The sequence below is a fragment of the Charadrius vociferus genome, unplaced genomic scaffold (genome assembly GCF_000708025.1).
Source record: "Charadrius vociferus isolate BGI_N301 unplaced genomic scaffold, ASM70802v2 scaffold36, whole genome shotgun sequence".
Taxonomy (NCBI): domain Eukaryota; kingdom Metazoa; phylum Chordata; class Aves; order Charadriiformes; family Charadriidae; genus Charadrius; species Charadrius vociferus.
Window position 1 is genome coordinate 934,993 of NW_009649047.1, and position 26,550 is coordinate 961,542.

General features: G+C 42.8%; 1 protein-coding gene across 1 annotated transcript in view; it reads left to right on the forward strand.

Annotated features, from left to right (window-relative positions):
• Positions 1-1,247: 1,247 nt before the first annotated feature.
• Positions 1,248-26,550, forward strand: part of RP1L1 (retinitis pigmentosa 1-like 1) — a 30,022-nt gene continuing 4,719 nt past the window's right edge. The window contains exons 1-3 of the mRNA XM_009887953.1: positions 1,248-1,886; positions 22,131-22,296; positions 24,945-26,514. Coding sequence (XP_009886255.1) covers positions 1,248-1,886; positions 22,131-22,296; positions 24,945-26,514 — 2,375 coding nt within the window. The remainder of the gene's footprint in view (positions 1,887-22,130; positions 22,297-24,944; positions 26,515-26,550) is intronic.

Below are 26,550 nucleotides of genomic sequence, written 5' to 3' on the forward strand. Positions count from 1 at the left end.
ATAATTCAAGTGGTTTCCTGCCTATATGTGAGCAGTAACTTCTGATCAGAAGATGACATCTCTAAATGCTATTTTGAGAATGTCCACTTAAGTTTGAGTCATTAACTCAAAGTGAACTGTGAAATCACTGCTCATATTCATGAAATAGTCATTTGTCACACTCATTACAGCCTATATTTTAGCAGTCACAAATAGTGTTAATATTTTTTTCCATGTCAAAATCAAAGCATCTTCTTTTTTGGCATAGTAGTTTTATTCAATGTGAGGTCTGAATTTTTTAGTGATTGATTTCCAAGACAGTGCATTTGATAAGTGCGAGCAAGAAGAGTAGAGTCCATCTCTTCCACTTGTCTCCATCATGGCAAAGACATGGAAAACAGTTGGGTTCCAAAAGGCGGGGCTCAACCTCCAGACTTAAACACCAAAGTCAGTTTAGCTTTAGAAGTGAATAACACCAGCTGCTGAGACACAAATTGGGCAGATCGTTCTCCTCAAGTCTGTGCTTACCAGGCTGATTTAAAATTTTCCCACTGTTTAGCAGAAACAACTTTTGTAGACCTATTTGAGGTCTTGCGATATTTCTTACTGTTATTTGTTTGCATAACTGCCATGGATTTTCGTCCAGATCTTGCCTTAGCACACTATGGCATGACCACAAGTGGCTGTTCTGAAACCAGGCTACTCTGCCCCTCGGTGCACTCAGGAGTGGTTGTGTGCCACAACGTGCAATCTCTACATGAACAAATTCAGTTTTGTTTTGTTTTTTGTTATGCGCCAGTTCACGGGGTTGAAGGGTTACAGGAGAATCTCAGCTCTCTTCTTGTAAAAATAAAACTGGCTCTGACAGTTTCAGGGAAAACCTCAAAAATATAAGCAAGGAAGACACAAAACTCAAAAGGTCAACAATACGCAAATATCAGGTTTTGTGGGTTTTGCTTGGGGTCTGACTCATGCTTTTTTGTGCCCCAGGGGCAACTAACCCTGCCTGATTTCTCATTGGCATCTGCAGGACAAGGATGGTTTAACTGTAAGGAACAGCACTTCCTGCTGTGTTACCTCCTATCTACCTGAGCCATTGTGTTTCTAACTCCATGTTGGTACAATCTGTTCTTCATCAAGTACAGATAGTAAAAATGTTGTGAGGAAAACAAACTTTGCCACCACGCTAGTCAGGCACTGATTCTGCATGACTCAAACAAACCTTACTCTGTTTTTGCTTCTCTTGTAGTTACCTTTAAGCAAGAGGGATGACTCAGGTGCCTGCTGACTACCTGTCAACTACCAGCTCCTACAATTATGAGCAGCCCCTTCCCTCCGTGGCTCGGACAAGCACTGTCACCAAGGTACCCACAGCCAAAAAAATAACCTTCTTCAAGAGTGGAGATCCTCAGTTTGCGGGAGTCAAGATGGCCATCAACCAGCGAAGCTTCAAGAGCTTCAATGCACTCATGGATGACCTCTCTCATCGGGTCCCACTGCCATTTGGGGTAAGGACCATCACCACCCCACGAGGAATACATTGCATCAGTGAGCTGGACCAGCTGGAGGATGGAGGATGCTACCTTTGCTCCGACAAGAAATATGTCAAACCTATTAGCATTGCTTCTGGGGGACACAGGCCAGGCCCTCCGCGAAGTGGTCGTCCCTCCAGCACCTTGAGAAGAGCAGCTCAGGAGGCCAAACTTGAAGATTATGCCACACCTTTCACTCAGCACGGCCCCAGAATACCCAAGAAAATCACTCTAGTTAAGAATGGAGAAAGTGGCGTTCGACGCTCAATTATCTTGAACCGCAGAAATGCCAGGAGTTTCAAAACGCTCCTGGATGAGATTTCAGAGATCCTGCAGTTCCCAGTGAAGAAGCTGTACACTGTTGATGGGAAGAAGGCAAGTATCTCTGATGTCTGATGCTGGTCAGTTATTCTAACAGGTGTTACCACATCAGTGTTTGCATTCCCTTTGACGCAAATCCTTTGGCTCATGGGGCCAATAGTTTACTCACATTACCTTAATCCTTTGGGCTTGTGTAGTTGGTGTCACATTAATTACTTCCACATTAATTACATGAAGGGGCGATGTAGAAGAATCTTGTTCAGCCATTCAAGAACCTCATGCATCAGATACTGTTTTGGGTCAATGGGAGGCAACTTCTGACAGAAGTGCAGAAGCAAAATGTTTTGCAGCTGGGTATAAAACCCTAAATTAACCTGTAATAATGGAGTTTCCCACCCTGTCCTGCGAGGCATGTCCCATCAGAGGCTTAACTTTTCTTTACCTAACAACCAGGAATTCAACAGAATAAGACAGGCCTCGGGTAGCACCTTGCAGTTGCACAGTTCCTAACAGAACAGGGTCCTGCTCATGATGTGGGATCCTCAGCATCGTGGTAATGTAACTAATAAATGCATAAGTAATGAGGGTACAAGTGGAGACACATTTGTATCGATGATTTGGCGAATGTGCTGATTGGGGTGGACTCCTATAATAAATTCAGGGTGTGACAACTCCTTTGTTCTTCTGTTCCCAAAGGAATTTTCTGACAAACCTGAGATTCTCCTGATTTCTTCTCCATCTCTTTGTAACGTAGACTAACCTGTACTTCCATTTCTTCTGAAGAAGTCTCACATGTTAGTCTGACTTGTCCCTGGCAATGCAGCCAAGGGGAGCAGTTACCCTGCTCCTTGCCACATTCTCCACCTTCACAATGCTGTGTGTCAGCTCCTCGGTGGTAATTTTACAACCATTTGTGGTATCACTTTCTGAATCAGACAACTGAAATGATTTGGGTTCAAATGACCCCACTATCCAGGAGGGGTGGAAAAAAAAGGAGGAATATTTCTAATGCAGATTATTTTGACGTGGCACAGGGACAGGAGCGTGCAGCTGTGAAGGAGAGTGGAATGGGTTAATGGTGCCTTAAGCCAGCTTTCCTGGTGGAGGCAACACATTATATCACACTGTTTTCTGCTATTCCCACCATTCTGGAAAGATCTTCCTGTTCTCAGCAGGAGGATCCAAGGAAAACGTCCTTGCTGGACATCCTACTACTACAGCTTTCCCAATCCTACTGATCTAGGGGCTAAAAGAGTAGCAGCCTGGCTGCAGTCAGAGAAGAGATGAAATGCCAGGGAAAGGATGGTGCCACTCCGCATCTTCCAGACCAGTGAAACTGCAATCTCGCTGAGAAACTGAAGTGCCTGCAGAAACCAAAGATTTATGAAAGGGGACTCAGGAGCAAGAGACAGAATTTAGCTGTGGACAACCCAAGCATGGCCTAGGAAAAGCAAAATAGATAATCTCATAGAATCATAGAATACTTTGGGTTGGAACGGACCTTTAAAGGCCATCTAGTCCAACCCCCTGCCATGGGCAGGGACATCTTCCACTAGATCGGGTTGCTCAGAGCCCCATCCAACCAGGCCTGGAATGTCTCCAGGGATGGGGCAGCCACCACCTCTCTGGGCAACCTGGGACAGGGTTTCACCACCCCCAGTGTAAACAGTTTCTTCCTTATAGCTACTCTGAATCTCCCCTCTTTTAGCTTAAAGCCATTATCCCTTGTCCTATTACAACAGGCCCAGCTAAAAAGTTTGTCCGCATCTTTCCTCTAGGCCCTCTTTAAGTAAAGGAAGACCACCGTAAGGTCTCCATGGAGCCTTCTCTTCTCCAGGCTGAACAACCCCAACTCTCTCAGCCTGTCCTAATACTTTACGGCCTAGGAATCAGTTGTCTGAGTCCAAGATGAGCAAGCTGGCCACCCTACTCTGGAATTCATCTTTTCCCAGTGTGTCTAGAGTCTATGGTACTCCTAATGGGAGAGTAGAAAAAAATGGCTTGCTTGTAGGCAACTGCATGGTAGGCAAGATGAATCCCATGCTCTAGGGTATTTCAGCAGTCAATGGAAAGAAACAGGCACTTAAGAGAGCTACTTTGCAAGAAACTGTCTAAATTACTGCAGATATCAGGAGCTGGATTAATTTCAGATTCAGCTACCTGAATCATAGAATCATAGAATGGTTTGGGTTGGAAGGGACCTTTAAAGACCATCTAGTCCAACTCTCCCTGCCATGGGCAGAGACATCTTCAACTAGAACAGGTTGCTCAGAGCCCCGTCCAACATTTAAAATATCAGCGTCTAAATGTTTCTATAAGTGAGGTAAGTGGCTAAGCTCCCATACAGCTGTTGAGACTAAGCTGACAGTCCACTGAACTTGGAGTTGGCCAAAGATAGGTGTCTAGAGGCCTTCTGAATCAGTCAGGTTCTTTTTCTCTAGCTTCTATCAATTTATTTGCAAGGTGTACCACAGCTACCACTATACTACTAAATTAAAAAGTGTTAGAGCGGGATCTCATCCCTCTCTTTTCCATTCTGCTAAATTCTTAACATCTTCCCTGGCTTGGTCTTGGCTCAGAGTCTCCCAAAATTTTAGATTTAGGGCCTGGGACCATTCACTATAGGTGGTTTGAGTGTGGCCAGCCTGTGTCTGAGCAGCTAAGATGCCTCAGCTGACCTCTACTCTGAAGAACAGGGTCTGGGACTGCTTGCTTTACTACTACGAATGTAGCCAACTCAAATTAGGAAAAGAAAAAAAAAAAAAAACAACAACAAATTCAGCCCAGCTGCCAAGATGTGTTACAATCTATGTATAAGTATTTCATTTTGTCACTGATGTCTCCAGTTTTCAAGTCTCAGACTCCTGTTCAGTCCACATGGAGATAATAAACTTGTGTTGTGGTAGTAACTTCCTCTTCACTTCTTCCATTTTGGAGATTTTTCACCCTTTTCACTAAAGAAAAGATTTGCCTTCTACTTCTTAGTGCAGTCTTGATATTCTCCTTGTGATTCTTAAATGAGTTTCCCACAATTTTCCTTCTAGTCATTACAAACAGCGATATTTTAGCTGACATGTACAATAAACACATGCTCAGTAAACACAGTGTCTTCACTATTATTCAACATCCATCTTGCTTTCCATCTAAAGACATGCGGTTGTCTTTTACATTTTCAGCTCTGCAGTGGTGATCATCCTGCCTAAAGGTCTCTATTCTCCCAGAGCTGGATCTCATCCCAACATGCCAAGACATGCCAGGACATGGCTAGAATGACACGGGTACTAACTGACCAGAGGTGGTCACTGTGGTATTTGAAGCTGATGGCACCTACTTAAGTTTTACACGCTAACATCGTTGCTGACAGTTTGAGTGACAAGCTATGTAGGTCTCTTCAGCAGACAATGTGTCAATAGCTTTGTCGCTTGTTTTGCATCCCCACTCCCAATTTAGCCTTTGTTTCTGGAATGGTTCAGCCCAAGCTGCACATGAACATCACTTCAAGAGATATCGATGCTCTTTGTTGCAGCTAGATTTTCTCCTCTGGCATGCCATAGAGCTTAAGATTATCCTCTATGTGTGATATTTTCTACAATAAATCCCAGGGGTCCCATAGAGTCCTTTTCTCCCCTGCCTTCTTTCATCCATGTTTTCCATCTGCAGAAATGGGTGTGGATGTGGGTGTGGATCAAACACCATCATGTAATCTGTACACAGTCCCTTGGGATACTTTTCATTACCATTAAGTTTGTATTACCATCTTGTCAATAGGCAGTTCATCTTCTGAACCTTATTAATTTAATTTGCACTCCTTTTATTCTTGTGTAGAATACCGCAGTGATAGGTGACTGTGGGTCCAACCTAATCAATGTGATCAGCTTACACATAGCTTGGAAATATAAGATTATTAATATCTTTTCTGGGGAATCTTTTAAAGTGATTTTTTGGTCATTCATAATTTGAATCATTTACCTCTTGCTTTTTAATTGTTCAGTACTGCTCATTCAATGGTCGTTCCTATTAGGACTTCCTGGAGCTGTCACGCTAGTCTCAGGTGCAAAGCATTTAAACCACAGGAAAATTCACTCTGTCTTGGACTTTCCAATCTTTTCCTTTCATAGGGATTCTCTAAACCATTTCTGCTCTTCTGTCTAAGTCTTCTTGTCATACCTCATATTCAAGATCTCTGTTCCCCGTACACAATTCGTTGTGTCCCAGTTTTCACCAGATACTAATGGTTTCTTCAAGGAGTGAAAATGGTGAGTTTGTCACATAATTGGGGGGATTTCCTGAAATAACCCACTTCAACTGGTGCTGAAGATTAATTTTGACTGATTTTATTTTTGATCTTGCCTTTATACTTGTATTTGTATGTTAGAGACAATGAAAACATGCCTCCATTCTTCCATGACTATTCAAAGGTGTCTGGATGCTTCATATTTCTTGGGTATTTCCTTGTTTCTTATATTATCCTCTTTGATTTGTATTTCAAATTGTCTTTTAATAATTTTGTTGACCTCTTTTATCGCATGTCTATGTCTAGCCCTATTACAGAGCCACTCTTTCTTGGGAAGGGGGCTGGGAGTGGGAGGAACCGTAACTTTTGACACGTGTTCCCAAGATTTGACAGATTAGCTCAATAACAGTAAGATTCATTCCTAAGCAAGATATCTGGACTACTGCATGATTAACTTTGTGTTTGTCCCATTCAGAATAAAGTAATCCACAGCATTTAAAAGCAAGTTCACCATGTCACTTTTGCTGGCAGTTTTTCCTTGATCTCTTGAAAACTGAACACAAAAAAAGGGAAAATCTCTCCTATACATGAATCTGTATCTTCCATCAATGAAAGTGCTATTCATAGGCCTGAGAGTGTTGCCCCTTCAGTCTGCTTTTGTTTTCCTCTATACTGTAACTCTAGATCTAAACTGGAATCTTGAGTTTAACCATCCCTGCAACATAATGTATGATTGGCATATGTTGCCCCAGTGGCTCTATTTTAATTTCTTTACCATTTTCTTGAGTAAATCCAGAACACTTCAATATTACATGTCTTTGGTTTCTTATTGTACCTTTATGTGGCTATAAACTTAGACACACACGGTGCAGGTTTGTTGTTTTGTATACCTTTCATGTAGTATTGATTTCAAAAAGAAGAGAAAAGTGCTTTCTTCCTTTTGTAGTCCACCTAGTCCATAGATGTTTCCAGTAAACCTCTAAGTTTAATTCAATCATAACTCACAAGGAAATAAACTTTTTGGACTTCAAAGCTCACTGGTTTTGCACATTGGTGTGTTTTCTTCTCCAGACAAAACTCGTATCATGTATTTTTAGAGCCCTCATTTTGTCTCTCTCTTTTTTTTTTTTTTTTTCCAAATTGGATTTAGCCTACGGTTTTGCCTGAAAAGAAAGAAATGCTAGTGGTTTCATTAGGCCAATGAACTGAACATTTTAGCTCTTTTTCATGGAACAAAATCAGAAGAAGGTCACGGGCAGCTGTGCACAATCCTAATACAGATGAAGTTCATAGTAAGGCCAAAGGTGGTGGTGCAGCATCAAGATCCATGGGAGGCCAGCAGAATTCTTGCTTTTGTGGTCACATGTATTTTGCTGTTATGTTGTCTTTTCTTGCTCCCATTTGTCTGCTTATTTACCTCTCACAGATTTTCAAAGTCACACTTAATGAACTTCCTGGGAAAGGTCAGTCTCTTTGCTGCTTGTTTCTTCTGTGGCCTGGATTATGGAGCCTTCATTGCTTTTGGGTCAGACAGTCTTTCAGTGCTATGAATTCAAAATCAGCCTACAACAATTATGCAAAGCTCAGATCAGTAGGAACAGTGATTGTAAGATTCTGATTCCAATGTTAATATATATCCAGAGTGGTTCTATTGGAAATTACACATTTGAATTTTGATTCTAACCCCGGAAGCCTTGAATGAGGTGAAACAGTATATTTACTCTTAAGCATCAAGCAGACTGCCTACTAGGAAGGAAGAGCTCGTCCCACTGAAGTCAACAGGTGTTTGGACACTGACTTCAGCGGAGCCAAGAGCCCCTCTTCCCAAATAACCATGATTTTTGCTGTCAGTTTCTAAATCTAAATAGTAACTTGATGACTGTGGTACTGGTGAGAACTTTAATTTGATTTTAGCTTAGAAAAATCAGTCAAATTTTCAGATAGTAAAAAGTGTAATTCACATAGTTCTTTTCAAGTCCAGGCATTAGTTACTGTTTTCCAGGTGATTAGTGCCCAAGTAGAGAAATCTGTTATTTAGGTTAATATTGACATGTCATTAACTTGCCAGTGAAACTTTGTTTGTGCAAGTTTATGCACTAAAGGATAGACAGGCCTGGACTTAATTAATCTAAATCTGATCAGCTTATTAGGTACTTAGGATGGAGGGTCATTTTGCCTGATGGCTTCTCTTTATTGACTATAGAAGAAGATTGGAAGACTGATTCAGACTGGTCACCTAAAATGAGGAGAATCAACCCAGGCCTAAGGTTTCATACACTTGTTCTAAAGTTCTACGGATATTTATATATTAGCAAACATAAGTCAAGTGTCATGGTTTAGGCCAAATCGGCTACTGGGGACCTGGGGGACCCCAGATGGGACCGACAGATGCTTCCCCCTACCCCTCTTCAAAGAGAGAGGCAGAGAAGGGAAAAAGAGACTTATGAGTTTAGAAGGAACTAAACTACTTTACTGAAATATTAATAATAAAATAATTAAAAAAGAAATAATGAGATATATACAAAACTGTCTCAAACTCCCAGGATGACAGTCGTGTCACCGGCTGGCACGGGGCATCAGCTATAAACACAGGTCTTATCACTCTGAGAGAGCGAACATTGTCTGCGCAATATGCTGTTAATTTCAGTAGTTAGAAGAGGCCCAGCTAAGAAGCAAAGTTGCTGAACAAAATTGGTCCTGTTTTACCTCAAACCAGGACAACACGGGACTCTACATCTGAAGACCACTTGGCTGATGAGACAGTTGAAAATTGCAGCTTTCCTAGGTTTTACCAAGGACATCAGTTCTATACTAAGAAAGAGCCAGGTATGCTACTAAGAGCAGATATCTCAATAAAATATGGTAGAGTAAAATTTGTAGGTTATATCTTCTCCATCAGATGGGTTTTCATCTCCGTTCTGGGATGTTCTTGTGCAACCCAGTGGATTTTCTTTCTCTGTGGTCTAAACCACAGAAGAGTGCACCTATGTGCAGATCCACACTGCCTGTCCCTGGAGAGGAGGAATGCCTCTACGGGTAAAGAGGCAGAAAGAGACTATAGAAAAGCCAGAAATCCTCGCAGTCAATTAACCTTAAAAGAAATGACGTATAGGATTACGTGGCAGCAACTGCACAGCAACAGAGGATTTCCTTTAGAAATGGCAATTATCCAGGGTCCACCAGCTGAACAGTCATTAAGACTTCTTTAAGTCACAGGAACCCATCAACATGACTATGTGTCTAGTCACAGATGTGCCGTTCTCTGCACTTACTCTTGAATCACTAGGCCTTCCTTTTACTGACTGTCTTAAACTAAAACAAAAACAAATGCTTCCTTAAAATCCAATACTCCTTCTTCCATGGCGCTTGAAACCACATTGTGTTATGGCAAATAGTCTACATAGTTTATGGCTACTGGTGGCAATTACCATGAGCTTCTCAAATGGGATTTATCAACCATCAGAAGAGTTTTCCAAGGGATGTGGCTAGGTTTATGTTTGTTGGAGTCAGGCCAAGACTTAGATGGTTTTTTTTGCTTAGGCGCACTCAAGGCTGACCGTAAGTTGTTATATTTAATGAGTGAATCTGACCCAGTTTGTTATGTAGAAAGGCTGAGTAGATGACCAGAAAGGCTCTCTTTTGCCTTAGACTCTGCAAGTGAGAACATGGCAGAATGAGCACTGTATGCAACCAAATTTCCTTGAGGAATCAGAGAATTACTGTGCGAGTTAATCAAGGGAGCAATCATGAGTTAAGGAATGCTTCCTCAGGCACCACTAACTGGAGACTGTAAGGGATTAGTTATTAGAAACTCCTTGGGGTAAGGACCCTCATTTTTCTTCTGTGTTTGTGTAGAGTTTGGAATGCGACAAACCAGATGCTGTGGCAAGACTAACCATTCTGGGTGAAATCAAGCCATCTTTGGCAGTGCCCTGTTGTAGCAGCCTTAGAGAAAGACAGAAGGACACATATGAAGTCATTCTTTCCGCAGTGCTTCTTCCCAGTCTCCAGCGACCTGTAGGCTGAGATGTTCCTCAGCCAGAAGTAGCACCATGGGCTACAGCTATTCTAGTAGACAGAATAGTATCAGGGAACATACTCTGGCCCTGGCACCAAATGGCACAATCTATATGTATTCATGCTATGTAGCCTCCAAAATAGGACCTAATTCCTATGGCCTGTAAAACTGGGTGGCCGCATTCAAGCTGTTTTTTAGGAAAGGTCCCTGGAGTGTGTTATCTCCCAGATCTGTCCAGGAATCGCTTGGGACAGTGCCAGTTCACCCAGGCTTTAAATGCACCAAAGACCATTCTAAAAATTTAACAGTACAGGCAGCAGCGCCCTGGATCCAGAATTGTTTAATTTAGCAGTAAAGACAGAACTTTTATTTTTAGCTGTTATTAGTAAAGGTATTGCCGTAACTGTTACTACTAAGTCGTTCTTGATAATAGTGAGTGCATTTACAGTGACCTTAGGGTGCAAGGTCAGGAAACAGGCTTGTCTGACATATTTCCTGACTCAGATTTACACATCCATATAGCCATTTCTAGGACATCTGTGGGCTGCCCGCAGGCATCCTCTAGGCCACTCGTGTTTGGGCTGTCTACCAAGCTCATGTGTCTTGATGACAGGTGTCATCAAGACCCTGATGCAACCGTAAGAGGGAAATGGGATACGTGGAGACAAATGAGTTGGTTTAAGATGTGGAGTACATATAAACAATAAGAGAAGAAAGGTGATAATTTCCCTCCTTGGGACAGTTAATTTTTCTGGTTCCATGTTGACATACTCACTGTGACACTTGGTTTCGTGCTGTGTGCGGGTATGAATAATTGCAACCAATTTCAACCCCTCATCTGGTGCAAACCGTTGTTATCAAGTGAGCTATACCACTTTCCACCCACCGTGTGTGTGACTCATAGTCTAAAAACAAACCACAGGTTTCAGGTTCAATATTCTCTGATTCCGTGCCAAAACCACAATGACTCCAACGAGATTTACACAAGCGATCTGTAAACCTCAGCAAAACTTTCCATGAACCTGATCCATAAGAAGACTCATATCCAGGTGTGTTTTATGAACCTTTGAGATGCCCTGAAATCATTTGGCCCAGTGCCTTACAAGATGTAGTTAAATGGACCCCGTGTGCTAGCCACTTTCTTATCTAACAGATACCAAATCTAATACTTTCTTATCTAACATATACCAAATGCAAATGGTTCCCTTAGCCTGAGGAGATTTTGTTCTTTCAATAATAATGTAGCAAAGTGTAATTACTTTCTAATTCTTTTGAATTTAATCCAGGGCAAAGACACTTCCAATCCATATTGAGTATACGTAATAATATTTGTGAACATGGTGCTTCTATTTATTCATTTACCTAGAGCACGAAGAATAGCAGAATTCCACCCTCTCCTGGAAAAACTGTGAATTTTCTTTAAGTACTTTCAGTAGAAATCACTGTTTCTGCGAAGAATTTTTTGCAGGAGAGGCAGCGTTTTTTTCATAGGGAAATCTGTTTTTTCAAAGTTCAGATTTGGGAATTTTTACTAATAATAGGAGAGGAAAAGATAGCATGTTTTGCATTTTCATCAATTTGCTTCTTTCTTTGGGTCCTGAACACAGAATTCAAAGTATTCTGCTGCAACTTTTAGCAGCAGGTTCTCTTTCGACTCGTATCTTTTCTGAAACAAATTCAGTTAAGATCAGGGAAGCTACTTCTACTGTGCAGAAGCAAACAGCTTTCCAGATTTCACATTTGTACTACGAACTTTGCAAACTGAGGGTGGAACCCTGGACTCGATAACAAGACAACTCCTATTCAGTTAAACCCGAGGTTTCAGCTAGATGTTTTTCTCTTTATGCCCCGAGCTTCTGGAGTCCACAGGCTGTATCCATAGTGCTCAAAGAAGCACAGTGCACAAATGTTTACACTAAGAGACACCGGGGACAGTAAGACCATGGAACAATGCCGTATGGATCTATGAGCCCCATCTAGAAGCAGTAGGGTTAACATACTCCGTCCCATCTCCTACAGCTAGTTGGAGCACATCTATGTTGCACTTCCCTCTTTTCCCCTGCAGCTTCCAGCTGGAGTAACTTTTCATCCATGATATACATATTCCCAGTATAAAAACAAAGTTTTGAGAACTTCTGGTGACAGGGAAAAGCTTGAACTCATGAACCGTATCCTTCCCACTGACTCAGTCACCACAAGGCTAATCACAAGAACCAAATGCTTAGCATTTTTCAAGACTCGTCAATTTTTAAGGTAATCCTGCCCTCGGAGAGGATAAGGGCAGGCACTTGGGGTGGGGTGGATGTTATTCTGACTCATGATTTCCAAATGCTGATGTTGGATGGACCAGATTTAATGAGCTCGGTGCCAAAGGAGCAGGTGGTGGGCTCTGATTTCAGTGAGGAATGGCAGTGTGTCAGGAGGTGGAAAATATCTGCAGCAAAAACTTTCTAAGAAATGCCTTTCTCTCTTCTATGTTGGAATTTGCACCCTTGACAGCAATTATCTGTTTCTCTGGCTGATTTGCAACTAGAAGAGTCTCAGACCCCATTTTGAGCTGACAGGGTGGTGGGTCGGGAAAGGGCCCTCCAAATGTTGCATATGAAGTCAGTGCCATGTGGCGACCTCCCCAAGTAAATCCAGCACTCAGTGGAAGTCCTCAGGAAGACACTCATAGTCTTCATCAGGAACCAGTTCATCCTCCACAGAGGCCACAACTGCGGCAGCCCTCACACTACCCTAGCAGCCTGTCTTCCAAACCGAACCAGGCTGTAAATCAGTTTTCTTCCCCTTTTTGTCCTTTTCACTTGCTTCTCAAAAACTCTTCTGCTTTTTTCATGCCTGTGGTTTCAGTCTTTCCTCTTCCTTCCCCTTTACCCATCCAGTGTTTCTCTTCTGCTGCTACCCAAACGATTTCCAAAAAGTCCACTGAACTTCTGATCGCAGTATTTCTCCTGATCTGCTGAGATACATGCTCATCTGGACTATTTCCAGGGCCAAACTCAGAACATTTTCTCTATGCATGTGCAAAGTGTCACACACTCACTCACAAAGGCATCTGTGAGTACTCCAGGAAAAGCTGCCAGCAGTGCAATAGCTAAACATGATCTTTGCCTGTGGTTGACTGAGAAAGCAGTGCAGTGCATTATTCCTCTGTCTTTCACCTATTTTACTTGGCTGTTTGAGCGCTTCATGGCCTGATTTCCTGATCACAACTCCCAAAGCTACCGTTTTTCGTGCAGCTTTACACAGTGGTCGAAACAGAAAACTGGACAGCTCATGTCTGAGCAGTTCTAGAAGATGCTGATGTTTTTAGAAGTGTTGGTATGACAAATCATCTTATACTGCTGCATTTCACCATCTGAAGCAATGGACCGGCCCATATTCCCATGATATACTCATCAAATAAAGGTAGCAGCCTGTAATTTATGTTTAGTGGATTACCTGCTGTTGCAGGAGCCTAGGACACTGACATCTGTCCTGCTTCCTGCATGTGGATTTTGAGACCTAAGGTTTGATGAGGTGTGTAGGAGACCACGTGAGTTTTGGCGTGCTGTGGGAGAAGAAAGGATGCTGCGTACTCTCTTCTGCACTAATCGTTTGGGTGCTACAGTTTGCAGAGGATTAGATCCATTTCTATGCAATAGTTCCCTGCTTTAAGTTCAATATTAGCCCTTGTTCTGCATTCCTTTTGATGTGATGGGGAGAGCCTTCTGGCTGCTCATCAAATCCACACCCGTGCCACGTCCACCAGCCTCTCCGCAGATGGGAAAAGGGGTGTTTCCACTGTGGTAGGGCGTGGGGAATGTTGCCCATGCTGATGTTAGAGAAAGTGAGGTCAGGTAATGCACTTTCCTACACCTTCCACCTTCTTTTCTTCCGCTAATTTGCTAATATGTATGTGGGCAGGGAGTGGCAACACCCCGTGATTCACCTTCTGACCAACAGATTAGCATAGCTTTAAAAAAACCACTCCCCAGATGAACCACTCTCTAATTCCTTCAGCGCAAAGTTTGGGGGAGGGAAGGGCAAACGGGTTCTTTGCATAAATAAAATACAAAATTCATTATTGTTAAACCAGGATGCCCCAGTTCAGAGCCTGGATCTCCCTGGACTGGATGTAGTACAGCTACAAAACAAAAGGGCTCTTCACACTCCAAAGAGTTGTAAATCTGAATGAAAGACAAAAGGGAACAGATGAAAGAGGACAAGGAAACAAGTCCATGAGTCAGCATGACAGGCAATGAACTCAGCCCGGTAACCTTTTCTTGAACATGCCTGTTACAAGCTTTTCCTGTCTCTTTGCTTCTTTGGAAGGTGGATTAGTTTATGGGTTTGTGTTCTCAATGGAGTCTTGCATTCTTCCCCCATTCTGTCTTTCTCTCCCTGACTTTTTCAAATGTCTTTGGTTGGCTTGTAGCCAGCAGACGGAAAAGAATGGGTATTTCCTACATTTTACCTTCATCAGAAACAGGTATCTATATTCTGCTTCTGAGATTATTAGGGTTTACAAAGGTTCTTCTCTGGGAAGGGCCAGAGGACAGCATATTCTCCGCAACAAGCAACAGATTCCTTATTTTAGAGATGTTATGTTTGTCTTTCTTCTGTTTGGGTATTGATGACATTTTATTATTAATTGTGTTGCAGTAACACCTAGAGGTCCTTGCTGAGATCACAGCCCCTTTGTGGTAGGTACTGTACAATAACATTCATGGAGACAATCCATCCTCCAATGAATAGCACCCAACTGAAAAAGAAAAGACGTAGTTCAGAAGAGGAGGATGTCTTTTCGTTTCCACCTTGAACATGGTGGCCTCCCCAGTGGGGCTTAAAGTAACATCTATGAAACATTTTTATTGGAAAGAACATTTAGCTTTTTTGAACCAATTCGGACATAACATATCCCACTGTGACAGGGAGCTCCTGTGGTATGGGGTAATGAAGTATGCAAGTAAGCAAAAGTTCTACGGCTTTGAAAAATCACAATTTTATTGCCAGAAGTACAAATACTCCAATGAAACCTAAAGACATAGCTAATATTTCCTTGGAAGAGTCTGTGTATATATGTTCAAAGCACAGCAAATTGCATTTTTTTTCACAAGGTAGCACCTGATATTTAAGACACCACAGTGCTCTGTGGGCCAGAAGTTGATTGATACAAGAAAAATACTTCAATAGAGGCAGGTATTGGCAACATGTTTTCTGCTTTCTGGTCCAGAACTTCACTCACAGCCTCCATAATTCTCTTGGCTCCTGACCCTGAGTATGTAGAGGTCAACATTTTTCTCTCCATTGGTTACAGTAGGATTTGGATCAATCAGTAAGACTGAGAAACTTAATTTCATTTTCAGGGACTATGAAATAAAAATTTTGAGTCTATTTCAGCCCACCAAGTGCAAACTACTGGAGATTGTTCCCTGTAAATTTTGCTTAGCTGATTTTCTCTCTAAATTTCTAGTGTCTTAGCCATGAGTAACTCTTCCCATGAGCTCTTATGATAGGGCAATTACATTGAAAGAACTCAAAGGAGGGCTTGGATAGGGTCTGAGCAATCTAAAGGAACTCTTTCCTAACCCACCACAGGTCTTTATCATAAGCTGTTCATTTTCTTCCATTTTTTTCTTGACTGTTCACTTATAATAGATTAAAATATTCTTGAAGTTACCAATGTTTTGGGGTTCAGCTTGCAAATGAAGACACTTAATTTTCTGTCTCTGTTTTCTGCTCAGCTTTCAGGTGATAGTCTGGTGGGGCACAGTCTTGTATCCTGTCTACCGTCCTCACGGACAGGGTGAGACAGCTGGTGTTGTTCAGCCTGGAGAGGAGACAATGCCAGGGAGACCTTATAGGAGCCTTCCAGTATCTGAAGGACACCTAGAAGAAAGCCGGAGAGGGACTTTTTACAAGGGCATGTAGTGATAGGACGAGAGGGAATCCCCTTAAATTGGAAGAAGGTAGATTTAGATTAGATATCAGGAAGAAGTTCTTTCCTGTGAGGGTGGTGAGCCCCTGGGCCAGGTTGCCCAGAGAAGTTGTGGAAGCTCCATCCCTGAAGGTGTTCAAGGACAGGTTGGACCAGGCTTTGAGCAATGTGGTCCAGTAGAGGTGTCCCTGCATATGGCAGGGGGGTTGGAGCTCGATGATCTTTATGGTACCTTCCAACCCAAACCATTCTATGATTCTATGATATTAGATACCATAGAACATCTCAAATTGCTCTAGGTATCCACATCTGGACAACAGCATTGAGATGAATGACTTTCTCTCTAGTCAGTGAAAGAGGCAGGCATGTCCAATGGGGGATGTACCACCTGTGTCATGTGGCTTTCTTGGGGTGAAATAACCTGTCCCCTAGAAATATTAATTGTCCTCTACCAATGTGCAAGAAGCCTAGATTGTCAAAGATGACTTACAATCAAATGTGACGAGTTAATGGAGAAATAATAGGGCAGGGGCGTTCCTTTCTCCATCATAACTCCTTCAGGTGATCACTGGATTTTAAATGTTCACATTCAGTTGCTTTTGGGTTTTGTGGCTAAATTGGACTGGGTTGTAATACTGTTTTCTTGTAATACAGTATCCTGGTATGAGTACTCAAGAATCTTGCTGTGGAAGCCAGAGGGAAGTGGGAAATCTGTTTACCAGAAGGATTTCCTTACAGGCTACTGCTCGGAAAAGATAATGGCATCTTAGAGCAAACAAAGAAAACTTTAATGTTGGAAAAAATCTGTGCTGACCAACAAGCAGCCACTTGTTATTTTATTTCACTGGAGCATTTTCTGATCCACTGCCCACCTTAAAATAAAGCACCAAATATCTATGGTTTTATTGCTGCTTTAGAATGAAACACATCCCACCCTACTGGCATTTACTTTTCTCCACTGATTGTGACAGCTAAGGCAGATAAGAACATCTACCTTTTACTCTTTGAGTTCCACCACACTTTTCCTCAGGCTGATGTCTATATGAAACTAACAACCACCTCTCCTACAATAAATCACAGAATCACATTATCTCAGAGGCTGAGAGAGACCTCTGAAGATCATCTCATCCAACCCCCCTTTTCAAAGCACAGTGAACTACAGCAGGTTGTTCAGATGTCCAGCTGGGTTTTGAATATCTCCAAGGATGGAGACGCCACAACATGCCTGAGCAACCTGCTCCAGTGTTTGGCCACACTCACAATGAGAAAGGGGGTTTTTTTATGCTTAAATAGAGTTTTCTGTATAAATAAATAGATAAATAATCCAATACAATGAAGGCCAGATAAAAATTGCTTTTGAAGTCCTGGGTTTTCACCGATTGCAAGGAATTTAAAGGGCCCTTTAAAATAATTGAATTGTTACAGTAGCAATAGACTCCCTGCTTCAGGTCAGACCTATAATGTTTGACCAAACTTGCTCTATTCCTGTTTTCACTTGCATTGGGATTATGCCACATGTGATATTATACAGCTGAAATAAATAACAACTGGATTCCTAAAATAGCAATTAATAGCAGCAACTCATTGAAATAATATGGCCTTCAAGAAGGAGCACAGGCTCCAGTACCCTGGAGACTGATACTTAATATCCAGCTCGGATGATGCTTCCTGATAACTATTGAGTAGTCGTGTTGGCTGGAGTTAATCTGCCGTAGTTTAGATGTCTACATCTCTCCTAATCATTACAAGGTGCTCTCATACCAAGGGAGAAAGAGGCATCTCCAGACCATGATTTTTCTCATAGTAGGAGAGTTGTCCAATGCAGAGAACAGCAATTGCACTTTCTGCATGGACTATACAGCCTTGGTTGACTAGCTCAGTCCTAGTCGCCTAACTTTTAGATGTCCAGAATCTGAAGCAGAATCTAATTGTTATCTTCCTGTCCTTTGTTTTCAGCATTTACAGAAGGATAACAATATGTTCTGTTATAGAAATTGCTTATAAAATTTCTTCACCAAAAGCGTTGTTGAGCACTGGCACAGGCTGCCCAGGGAAGTGGTGGAGTCACCATCCCTGGAGGTGTTTAATAAACACGTAGACGTGGTGCTGAGGGACATGGTTTAGTGATGGACTTGGCAGTGTTAGGTTTATGGTTGGACTTGATGATCTTGAAGGTCTTTTCCAACCTAAATGATTCTATGATTCCATGAGTCTATAAAAGCACTGTACAAAGCCTAAGTCTCAAAACAAATAACTGTAGAGTAAGGTAACTCCTGAGAGCCAGACTAAGATTGTGTTCGGGGAGGCACATCTCAGCCTTGAACAACATCCAATATGCTGGAATTCACACTGCCCTCTCTGCAAGAACATTCCCACTTCTTGCCCACCCTGAACAGCAATTCAATATCAGATTATTTTCTCATCATTTGATCAGATCTATATTTTATCTCTTCCTCTGTGGCTCATATGGTTATGAAATATGAACAGCTACTGTGTCTTCTTTTTGCCATGGTATTATTGCCAAATCTGGCAATTCAATCTCTCAAGCCACTTCACCAATTCTATTTTTGATGTCCTATTTCCTTGCCCGGCATGAAAAGCAATGGCAGAAAGTGCATGGAAAATACAGTTTCACAAGTCGTAATAATTCTTAGTCGAGTAGTTGTTATGTCCAAGCAGAAGAACAGAATGACTTCTCTTGCAGGATGGCAAAAAAAAGCTTCCAGTTTTCGTGTCATTTTCTAGTTGTAAGCAGTGCGATGCGGACTTCAGAAAAGCCTGGGGAAGTTCTGCCAGTGGTGGACATGAGGCCAGTGTTTCACTCAGCACATTCAGGACAGCTACAGTAGACACTGGCATGCCTGCAGGTTCAGGATCTGGTCCTTTCACATTAGAAATAATTTGTATGTGTTCCTTAAAAAGAAGGAAATCTGAGAAGCAGTGCATGGAGCTCATCCTGGGACATGCTGAGCAAGGTGCGAGTTGCTGAATACCTAAGAGGGGACATACTGTTTAGAGATAACTTAGCACTAGTAAAAAATGCCGTATTGCTTGCCTTGGAGAGAGATGTCTTCTGTATAGCCCTGGAAGTGACGTGTTGTTGGTGGGATTCCTGCAGCAGTGTGGGAGAGCTCAGTGCTGAGCAAACGGAGATGAACCGTTATCCCAACCCCACAGCACTGACAGAACGGGCGTTGCGTTAAACCAAATCAACATGAGAAAAAGGATTTATTTAATGCTTAGGAAACATCCAGTTACATTTACAACTACAAAATGTTTTTACAAAGCACTAAAAAGTGCCGATTTCCCAAATTTAGATGAATTTCTACAATTATTAATTCAAAGACATTAAGCATGCAAGATATTAGGATAGAGAGCTGTCTTGGAGGTATAAACACTGCTAAAGATCTGATGACGTCAGAAATACTACATGACAGACTCTTTCTTTTAAATCACATAACACAAGTGTATTCCATATGAAAGGATTTGGTTTGTGTAGTATATATACATTCATAACTCGGCTGGCTCAGCTCCATCGATTCCTGAAGCTGTGTCATTGGCACCATCTATTTTCTGCACACACAACGCGGCAGTGATGAGTGTGGCTGAAGTATCTATACAGAGCCACAGTAGCATGTAAGGAAACATCCTGGGCAAAAAATAGCTTTCACTGAAAAAAAAGTCCTTTACAAACAGGAATAGTTCCTAAACTTAGTGGGGGTTTAAAGACAGATTGTTTTACGATAGGGTTGGAAGAGGTTTCGTGTCTATTTTTCTTTCTTCTCTCCCCCTTTTTCCTTTTGTCTTTCTCCCGTTTTACCTTCATTTTTTTTCTACTTGTATGAGGACAGGGCAAAAGCTCTCACTAAAGGACTTAGAAAGAAAAGAAAAAAGAACAGGAAAATAGACAAGGAAAAGAAATATACAGGTGGCAAAAACCAACTCAAAATATTTCATTTATTAAATTATAAGCTTTCTATTAACTTTTTAAGTGAGCTATGTTTCCTTTAGAAATATATGGACCAGAAGTGGATTTATTGACAAATGACAAGTAGTAGACATAGACAGACTGAGATTTGTGGGTTATGTTCAGGTTGTTTCAGGGTACTCATCACATAGACTCAGCAGTTTTGTTGCTTTACACACAGTGGTGCTTAGTGTAAGCTTTAGAGAGCAGAGCCTCTCTTAATGTGGGTTTTTATAGCACCAAACTCAGTGCGTGTTGGGTTCCAAGTGTTGTTAGAGCACAAAGTAAATAAAAAACAATGGGAAGAGGATGGGATTTTAGTGTATTCCCACTGAAGTTGATGCTGTATGCTTCACTGTAAGAAAAATTATCAGAAGCATTCAGCTGGATCTTGAGTGTGATTCTATCTGTTTCTGTCTTGTTCTTTTGCCCTCCACACATTCACCCTCCTCTTATTTGCACAAGATACAGCACTATTATCTTAGTCCCTCTCAAAGCCCTGGTGGTACTAACTGATCTCAGAAAACCCCAGAGGCATTTCACAAACTAAGGGCTTGGGCTCTGGAGGGGACCTGATTCCGCATTGTTTTGCTATAGCAAAATTTTGGGAACGAGGTCCTTTCTCCACGTGCTGTTATGCCAGGCACGTGTGACAACTGCAGAACTGTCATCACAGCCCCTCTGAGATCTGTTCTTTTCCATACTTGGGTGCTAGTTAGAGGGCTGATGATTAAATGGCACATTGAGGTCAGGGTGCATATCACGGGCAAGATAGCGCTCCACCCACCACGGGTGCTGGCTAACATCTTGGTATCCCATTGCATGGTCACTTCTTATTGATGGGTCGCCGTAGGCTCTAGAGATGTTCCCCTGATGTAGCAGTCTGAGGAGGAAGGAACATCCTAGCTGCATTGTGGAGACCCCTGACAGCACAGAGCTGCCAGATGTTGTCCACTCTGAAACCCTCTCAGACAGCAATAGAGCCCTCTTACCCTTTCAAAGGGGGCTGGAGCACCTCTGCTATGAGGAGAGGCTGAAAGGGTTGGGGCTGTTCAGCCTGGAGAAGAGAAGGCTCCGGGGAGATCTTATTGCCGCCTTCTAGTCCCTAAAGGGGCTCCAGGAGAGCTGGGGAAGGACTTTTTACTAGGGCAGGTAGTGATAGGATGAGGGGGAATGGCTTTAAACTGGAAGAGGGCAGGTTTAGATTAAACATTAGGCAGAAGTTTTTCCCTGTGAGGGTGGTGAGGCACTGGAACAGGCTGCCCAGAGAGGCTGTTGAGGCTCCATCCCTGGAGGTGTTCAAGGCCAGGCTGGAGGTGGCCTTGGGCAACCTGGTCTGGTGGGAGGTGTCCCTGCCCATGGCAGGGAGGTTGGAACTCGGTGATCTTCAAGGTCCTTTCCAACCTAAACCATTCTATGACTCTATGAAAAGTGACTTTCTTCCACCTCTCACCCTGCTCCCCATTACTAGCTGCAGCTGACATGAAGGACTTAGTGTGTAGTCCAGAAACTGGTCACGAGGTGAAGACAGAGAGGCAGTGTGCAAGCCTGGGTTCCCATGGCGGAATGGAGAGTCCTTCACAGACACTTCCCACACTGAGGGAAAATGTCCCACATTGTCCACCATTGAGGCAATACTTGAGGTAATATTTGAGACAGTGTTTGAGGTAATACTAGGGGAAGCCACAGTTATTGCCCCTTCCTGAGCAGAAGGAAGAGAATGGTCAATCTGGAATGTAGCATTTACCAGGTAATAATTGCTGTCCCATACAGGAATTTGAAGAATTAAAGAGTGTAATTCTCTGTAAGGGAAACTGAAAAGCCTCCAGTTCCACCCCCTTCCTCACTACCACGTCAATTACGCCTAAATCTTTCCCAGAAGATGTAAAACCTTGTCATAAATGAGATCTCTTCTCCCTTATGCAATGTCTCCCACTCCTTCCCTGTCTTAGGAGATCTGATTAAAACATAGCAGAGCTTCTCTCTCAATGGAAGAATGCTGCAATGGAGCCTACCAGCAGGCTCTGGTAGACCCTGAAGTTCTCCAGAACTGTGTTTATTTTATTTTAGGTGAAATGTCAGTTGATTCTGGGCGTGGAAGATTCTACCTCTACTCTATCTGCTCATGGTGATATCACCTGCCCTTCTCTTTCTAGATCGACAGCATGCAGGCTCTGCTTCACTGCCCCAATGTGCTGGTGTGTGTCGGCCGGGAGCCATTTAAACCTGTATCGATGGAGAATTTGAGGAAACACTCGGTGGAGAAGCTGCCCGACCTGGCTCCCCGCTCCAACGGCAACAATGCCAATGAAAACAATGAAAGTAAGAAAAACTCTGGGGCATATTGCACAGTCACCTCCAGGGCTGTGTCCCACAACATGGGAGTTACGGGCACCTATTGTACGGCCCCAACGTGCAGATTTCATATGCAAAATGTACTTCCCTCTCTCTGCCTCCCAGGCCTTTCCATCCTCCCCTTCTTTTTCTCTGGTTTCCTTCTAGGATTTCCTCCCTACACCCTCCAGTCTTTCTTTTACATGCTCCCCATGTCTGGCTGACTTCCCTTCCTCTTTCATATCTCTGTGTCTCCTTTTCCTTCCAGAACTCCCTCCTTTCCTGTGTCTGCCTCCGAGACTCCCCAAACCCTTGAGATTTCCCACGAATCCTCTATCCCCTTGTCTGTCTGACATATAATGCTTGCACTTCTGCCTTTGCCGGCATCAGAGGATGCCCTGTTTTTGTCGGCAGGAGACTCAGTTTCTCCCGCGGGTTACACCTGCACTGTAGCCCTTTAGGAACAAAGCATGTTTTTGCGGAAAGGTTATGTTCAGGAAGGAGTATGCTGTGGGTTATTCAGAATGATATTTCTTAGTCACTTCATCATGAGTTATCTAAGGTCGCAGGTAATTAGCCCAGACACCTTTGGTAGCCTATGAAGAGAAACTTCCCATTTCCAGAGGGCAATTCATCTCATATATATTAGGGATTTGGTTTAGGATGAAATGAAGTGTGCTCTGGAGATGCACTTGTTTCTCTCTATTGTCAATACCAGGAAAGATTCACTCGTGTTGACAACTAGTTGTAGAAACTTAAGGACAGAGACATCCCACACTCGCTGCCTGAGACACAAAACATGGGAGGGGACCAGTGGGAATAAACTGAAACTCTTTGTCCATCAAGAAACTGAGCAAACATGTCAGTTCAAATGTATATCTAACCAGACAGAAGCTATTTCACGTTATTGATCTTGGTTGGTGCGCTCCCTGTTCAATACCTCCTTCCTATAATGCCCTCCATTTAGCTGCATATCCACACGCCCACAGAAGCACGAGGTTGTCTAGACATGTAAGACCAAGCTTTGAACAAACATATGTATTAGAAACAAGATAGATGCATATCTTGCAAGACAGCATGATAGCAATGTACTCTGCTTGAAAGGAGGGGTCCAGAACCTCAATAAGTCTATGCAGATCCCTGCACTGGGCCATAGAGATGCACTTAGGATGACAATTCTTAAAAGTCCCTTACTATCACTGATTTCCTCTATAACTACCACTGTTTCTCTTTGTAACTATCACCAGCTTACAATTCCTATTCCATTTGTTCTTTATATTTTAATGAGCCTTAAAACTATTCATAGTGGCACATCCCTGAGGGATGAAGTCCTGCTCTGGTCTACGTGGCCACACCTGTGTTTCCTGGCATGTGAGTGGGGAAGTGCATGATGCACAATCAATGTATGACTCTTCATAGCATCATAGAATGGCTTAGGTTGGAAGGAACCTTGAAGATCATCTGGGTCCGACCCCCCTGCCATGGGCAGGGACACCTCCCACCAGCCCGGGTTGCTCCAAGCCCCGTCCAACCTGGCCTTGAACACCTCCAGGGATGGGGCAGCCACAGCTTCTCTGGGAAACCTGCGGCAGGGGATCACCACCCTGAGAGTGAAAAATTTCTTCCTAATATCTCATTTAAATCTCCCCTCTTCCAGTTTGAAGCCATTCCCCCTCATCTTATCACTACATGCCCTTGTAAAAAGCCCCTCTCCAGTCTTCTTGTCGGTGCCCTTCAGATACTGGAAGGCTGCTATAATGTCTCCCCAGAGTCTTGACCTCTAACTAAGGAAAAGTCACTTCTTGTATTTTTCCCCCATTGAATATGAAGGACGAAATCTTGTACAGTTAAATAAAGGGACATTTACAATGTGATAAAACACAGAAACTTGGAGAACAAATTTCTTTGTATATATATTTTTTTCTTCCTGGTATGCACATAGAATCATAGAATCATAGAATTGCTGAGGTCAGAAGGGACCTTTAATATCAAGGCCAACCACTAACCTACCCCGACAAAACCACTGCTAAACCGTGTCCCTAAGCACCACCCTTTTTTAAACACCTACAGGGATGGTGAATCCACCCCCTCCCTGGGCAGCCTCTTCCAATGTTTGATAACCCTTTCAGTGAAAAAATTTGTCGTAATATCCAATCTAAACCTCCCTTGACATAACTTGAACTCTTTTCTTCTCATCCTATCACTTGACACCAGGGAGAAGAGGTCAGCCCCCACCTCTCTACACCCTCCTTTCAGGTAGTTGTAGAGAGTGATAAGGTCTCCCCTCAGCCTCCTCTTCTCCAGGCTGAACACCCCCAGTTCCCTCAGTTGTTCCTTATAAGACTTGTAACATGTAATACAACAAAAAAGGTTTGTGTTTCAATTTAGATTTAGAAAAACAATAAAGTTAAGGTATAGAAGATTTTAATACAGTTTATTCATTCAAAACTTAACATTTATGGCCGTCACTTAGTGAAAGCCCAATTTTCACAGTGTGTAAATCAGCATAGGCTTAGCTTTTATGGAATAATATCAGTATTCACTAGTTTGAGGGTATGATCTATATATTTGTGTCATCTTTATATGAACTAACATTTTCCTCCATCTTTCTTTTCTTTACCTGTTTCAAACTACAGTGAACTTTGGACTGAAAGCCAAAAAAAGTGTTATTCATCCACGGTCATCATCAAGCAATAGGTCAATGAGATTTTCTTTATCATCAGAAAAGTCATATCCTAATGGTCTCGCTGCCTCACCGGATAATGGCGCACCTTTCTCAAACAGTTGTTCACATCCAAAACCGGGGGACCTGGTCCATTCCTTGGTCAATGATGACATAGAAAAACGGGTACATGTGAACAAGGACGGTAGCCTGTCCGTTGAGATGAAAGTTCGCTTCCGCTTGCTAAATGATGAGACTTTGCAATGGTCCACCCAGATCAAAAAGTCCAATCTGATGAACCAGATGCCTTGTGAGGAGTCAGGTGTCGAGGACAGTGGAGTAGACCCCATACAGAAAATGAACCCAGAGGCCAGCTCAGAGGCAGATGAGTCATTGTATCCCTGTGATATTGATTCTTACATGTCAAAACTGGAGGAATCAGAATGTGATGAGGCTCATTGTCACAGCTGTGGCAAGAAACATCAGGACTATGACATTTGGAAAAATCCCATGCACACATCCCAGAGGGAAGAGCCCAGTGTACGGAGCACCTGGCACACACGGTCATCCTGCTCCAGCACATCTTCCCGGAGGAGAGTAGTCCACAAAAAAATGGCTTCTGTGGATAGCCTCCACACCACATCCAGTGAGGAATTCTCTGAGCACATCGTGCAAGAGTCCTCATCCTACTCAGAGACTATAGAGAACAGAGTGGCATATCGATCCATGAAAAAGTGTAGGTGTCGAAGTGATTTGTCTACAGGTGCTTCCAATGGAGAGGACCAGCAAGAATACACTCGGACAAGCACGAGCAATAGTCAGAGACGTTCATCCTTGGGCTTAATGTCACATTCAAGCTGTGAAAACAACCTGGATACTCAAGACGCCCCTGAAGACCATGAGGCCAGCAAAACCAATTCACAAAATGAAGATGAAAATTGTTTTGAAGTATCCTCTGTGAAGTGCTTAAAGGATGATGTGGAAGAGCTTGAAAGCAGCAGAGTTGGGAGTGTCATGTCAAGGTCATCTCTGCAGTCCAGACAGAGCAAGAAGAATGTGTGTGAGGAAACAAGTAGCGTGGGTAGGAGCATGTCATCATCCAGCCTTCAGAAGGCAAATCAAGAAGATAACACTAGGTGTTCCACCCCTGCCAACAGTGTGCACAGCAAGTCTAGTAACTGTACTACACCAAGAGCAATGCCTGAACAGGATGACCACTCTGATGACAATGCAGTGGTCTCTTCTGTCTCCAGTGAGTCCTGCCCTAAGAAAGAGGCTCAAGAGGTTGAAGACGAACAAGAAGAAAATGAAATCAGTGAAGTCAGCTCGGTGTCCGCAAAAACAAAGCCCAGCCAACCAATCAGAGATGAGAGCAGTGAAAGTGAACGATGCTCTACACAAGGAACCCCCTATTCCAGAGCTAGTGACAGGAAGAGCAAGAGAAGTGACAGTGATGAGATTGTTCAGTGCAATGCCTCTTGCTCTTCCAGAGGATCCAAAAAGAGCAAACACAGCCATATTCACTTGGATGCACAGTCTGAAATGTCTGTGTCTTCACTTGGATCCACTCCAAATAAAAA